The following is a 3,507-nucleotide window of genomic DNA, read 5'->3' on the forward strand; positions in this document are numbered from 1 at the left end:
TTTCATTTTTCTTCCTATTTCCTTCCAACCTTCTCCTTCCTTTTCATGCTTCTATCCTGACCAACCCTTTAACAAACCCTAACAACCCTCAACAAGGCCTTCAATTACGAATCATATGAGGTAACAGAGTAACAGAGAGTAGCAGTAATGGTTCCCAAGTACGCTTCTCCCTTCTTCTATTCCTTTGATTTCAATTAAATTTCTTTATATATACCATGAATTTAATGATCTGTTCTTGAAATATTGTCTCTTTATTTTTGTTTTTTTGGGGAAAAAATGGATTTGCCTTTCATTTCATTCCATTTCGGCTTGAAATCTAAAAATATGATTAATTTTTTGGTTTTTTAGGTTATATTTACATGTAATTTCAATGTTAACCAGTTTTGTGTTTAAATTTTGTCTTTGAAATTTTACACTTTCAATCGATCAACTGTACATAGGATTTGATTAATGAAGCTAATAGTTGTGAATTAACGAAAGGGAAAGGTTTTAATGCCTGTTGTAATTTGATTGATTGGAACACTATATGGTGTTTAAGGCAATTGATTAGTTTCATTGTTAAAATATACCTCTGTTTGTCTGTTTTAGCTCATTGGATAGTAGCTCTATAAATAATTATTTTTGTTTTGTCGGCTATGTTGCTGCTGATGAATGTTGGATATGGGTTCGAGTTTTCTCATTTAAGTTTTACATAAATTTGGAGGTAATGTTAATTGGACTCGGGTGTTTTTGTAAGATATGTGTATGTATGGTTCATAAGTGTGTTCTTTTATGTATTTGGGAGTCTTTGGAATATATTAATGCCATATCCATGCCCAAGAATCTGTTGAACATTGCTTGAAATACAAGTTTCCGATACGGGTATTTTTGGATAAATGAAGAGTACGAGAGCACCTTACAAGCTAGAAGTGGGAAATTAACTTGCTCCTGCTTCATACTACGGTCTATAAGATAGATATTATGTTTTTTTTTGCATCAAGAGCTAGTGTAAGGGGTAGCTGTTTGTAGAATTCTATTTATGTTAATGGTGATTGTCGTTCGATCTTGTTAATTATGTAATAAGCTCGTAACTCGTTCAAAGGCACAAATGAGCATGCTGTCATAAAGTGTGACTTTAAGGTTGAATTTCTAGTTAGGGAGATCAATGAAGTTAAGCAGTATTCAGAACCGTCAGGTTTTGTAGTGCTCTTGCAGCTGGCTTCATGACCTTGGGTCTGGTATAGAACTGCTGATGACGACTTTGAAAAACCAGTCCGATTTGATCTGTTGGATGATGATGATCAGTGGATCCGAACTACTGATTTTACTGCAAGCGTTTCCTTAATGAATTAGGCTTCCTTCCTGTCATTTAAACTAAATATTCTTTATTGCTTACTAACTGAGCATGTTGTTTTTTAGTATCCAAGACATTTGATGGGAATGCTTTTTGTTTTTTAGGAAAATGGATGCTATCCACACTTTTGCCAGAGAAGGAGAACTGGATAATTTGCTTAAATGCATTGAAAGTGGTGTTTCTGTGCATTTGCAAGGTTTGTTTCTATTTAGTTGTTTTTCCTCCTTTAAAGAAAAAACTAGACTTGCATACATGGGTCTGAAAGACTTTGCTTAATCAAGTAACTTGTTTGCATTTGATGCTTGTAGCTAGTGAAGGCAGGACCCCGATGCATTGGATTTGGGTTTCTTTTTGGCAATTTGTTTATTATGCTTTCGTTTAGATGATGAGAAAGGGAAGTCAAGATGAATGAACAAGTTTGGTTTTTATTTGATTGGTTTGTTATGTTCATGTTAGTCTGTTAAAAAGTCTTAAACTGGGTCTGAGGATTTAATCTGTGCTTCTTCTTTGCTGGAATTTACTTTTTTTATTTGGAAATTATTTGTTTGGTTGTTGAGAAAGAAAGGGAAACTAAATCATGATATATGTATATATTTGTTTGGATAAATCATGATAGTTTGTTTTTTTGTTATGTTGTTTAACTTTGTTAGTTCTTTGGTGCTAGAGCTGAAAACCCGAATCAAGAAGTACTTTGAAGGGGATGAAGAGGCACTTCCTTTAGTTCTTGAGGCCATTTTGCTGAGAAAGTTGGCTGGGAAGCATGAGGAAACCGGTGATGAATTGATGGATGAATTGGAGGTGCAACCACGAGACGATGTGGATGATAAAGAGTTTGAGTCAGATTTTGATAATTTGTACTCGACTGATGAAGAGATACTTGCAAAACTTGCAATGTTTTTGATGAAATAAAGTATGGATAGAAAACCTGTCAATACTTGCAATGTTTGTCCATAATCTTTGTAAATGAGAAATGACCCTAGTCTACTTCATTTCTCAAAGCCAATTGCTTGCGATTGCATGTAAATGTCACTAGAAGGCTATTGCTAAGGCTTAAGAATTTGTTTTATGAGTCAGTGTTGGTTGTTTCAAGTTCACTTTAATGTCACTCTGTTTACTGCTTTCTAGTTTAACTTTTGTATGGTAAGTGATTTGTATACTAGTTGTTTCTCCTGAATATGCATGCAGAACTTACATATTAGTAGTTACAAACACAGATTTGCTGCTTGATAACAGATAGATCTTTTTTTTTCATAGTTTACCATGGTTGCTTTATGCCTATATGATTGTTCATAGAAATTTTTTTTGGAAGAAGCCTATGCTTGACATTTGTTTAATCCATGTTTTCTTAGCAAGTATCTACATTATTAATCTATATTATATAGTATTATATATTATGATTTTATTAAATTCATATAAGAATATTTAATATTAAGAATTTTATTAAATTATATTTAATAATAATTATGTTAAGTTATATCATATAGTATTATATATTATGATTTTATTAAATTCATATAAGAATATTTAATATTAAGAATTTTATTAAATTATATATTTTTATTAAATTATAGGATCTTAGAGAAATGTAATCTGCCACTAAATTCATTTCTTTTTACAAAATATTTAGAAAAAAATATTAAATTATATTTAGAAAAATTATATTTAATAATAATTATTTCAAATTATATTTTATAGTATCATATATTATGATTTTAGTAAATTCATATAAGAATATTGATTATTAAGAATTTTATTAAATTATATATTTTAATTAAAATATATTTAATAATAATTATGTTAAATTATATTTTATAGTATCATATATTATGATTTGAGTAAATTCATATAAGAATATTGATTATTAAGAATTTTATTAAATTATATATTTTAATTAAAATATATTTAATAATAATTGTGTTAAAATATGATTAAATTATTTATTATTGATATTAATAATCTTATTACAATTTAAATAACAATAACAATAATCATTTACCCAAACAAATTTATCCTAAGGGTATTCTAGTCATTTTAGTTTTTTCCATTATGCTATTACACCTCTATTCCATTCAACCAAACACAAGAATACTATTACGCCTCTATTCCATTACATTCAACCAAACAATTGATTTGCTATTACGCCTCTATTCCATTACGCATCTATTCCATTATGC

General features: G+C 29.4%; 1 protein-coding gene across 1 annotated transcript; it reads left to right on the plus strand.

The window, feature by feature from the left end:
* The first annotated feature begins 1,046 nt into the window (after positions 1-1,046).
* LOC121217342 (uncharacterized) lies at positions 1,047-2,267 on the plus strand. The gene is made up of 2 exons (XM_041092882.1): positions 1,047-1,529; positions 1,998-2,267. The coding sequence occupies exons 1-2, from the start codon at positions 1,442-1,444 to the stop codon at positions 2,240-2,242; spliced, it is 333 nt and encodes a 110-aa protein (XP_040948816.1). The 5' UTR covers positions 1,047-1,441; the 3' UTR covers positions 2,243-2,267.
* Positions 2,268-3,507: the final 1,240 nt, after the last annotated feature.

This window comes from Gossypium hirsutum, chromosome D05, assembly GCF_007990345.1.
Source record: "Gossypium hirsutum isolate 1008001.06 chromosome D05, Gossypium_hirsutum_v2.1, whole genome shotgun sequence".
Classification (NCBI taxonomy): Eukaryota; Viridiplantae; Streptophyta; class Magnoliopsida; order Malvales; family Malvaceae; genus Gossypium; species Gossypium hirsutum.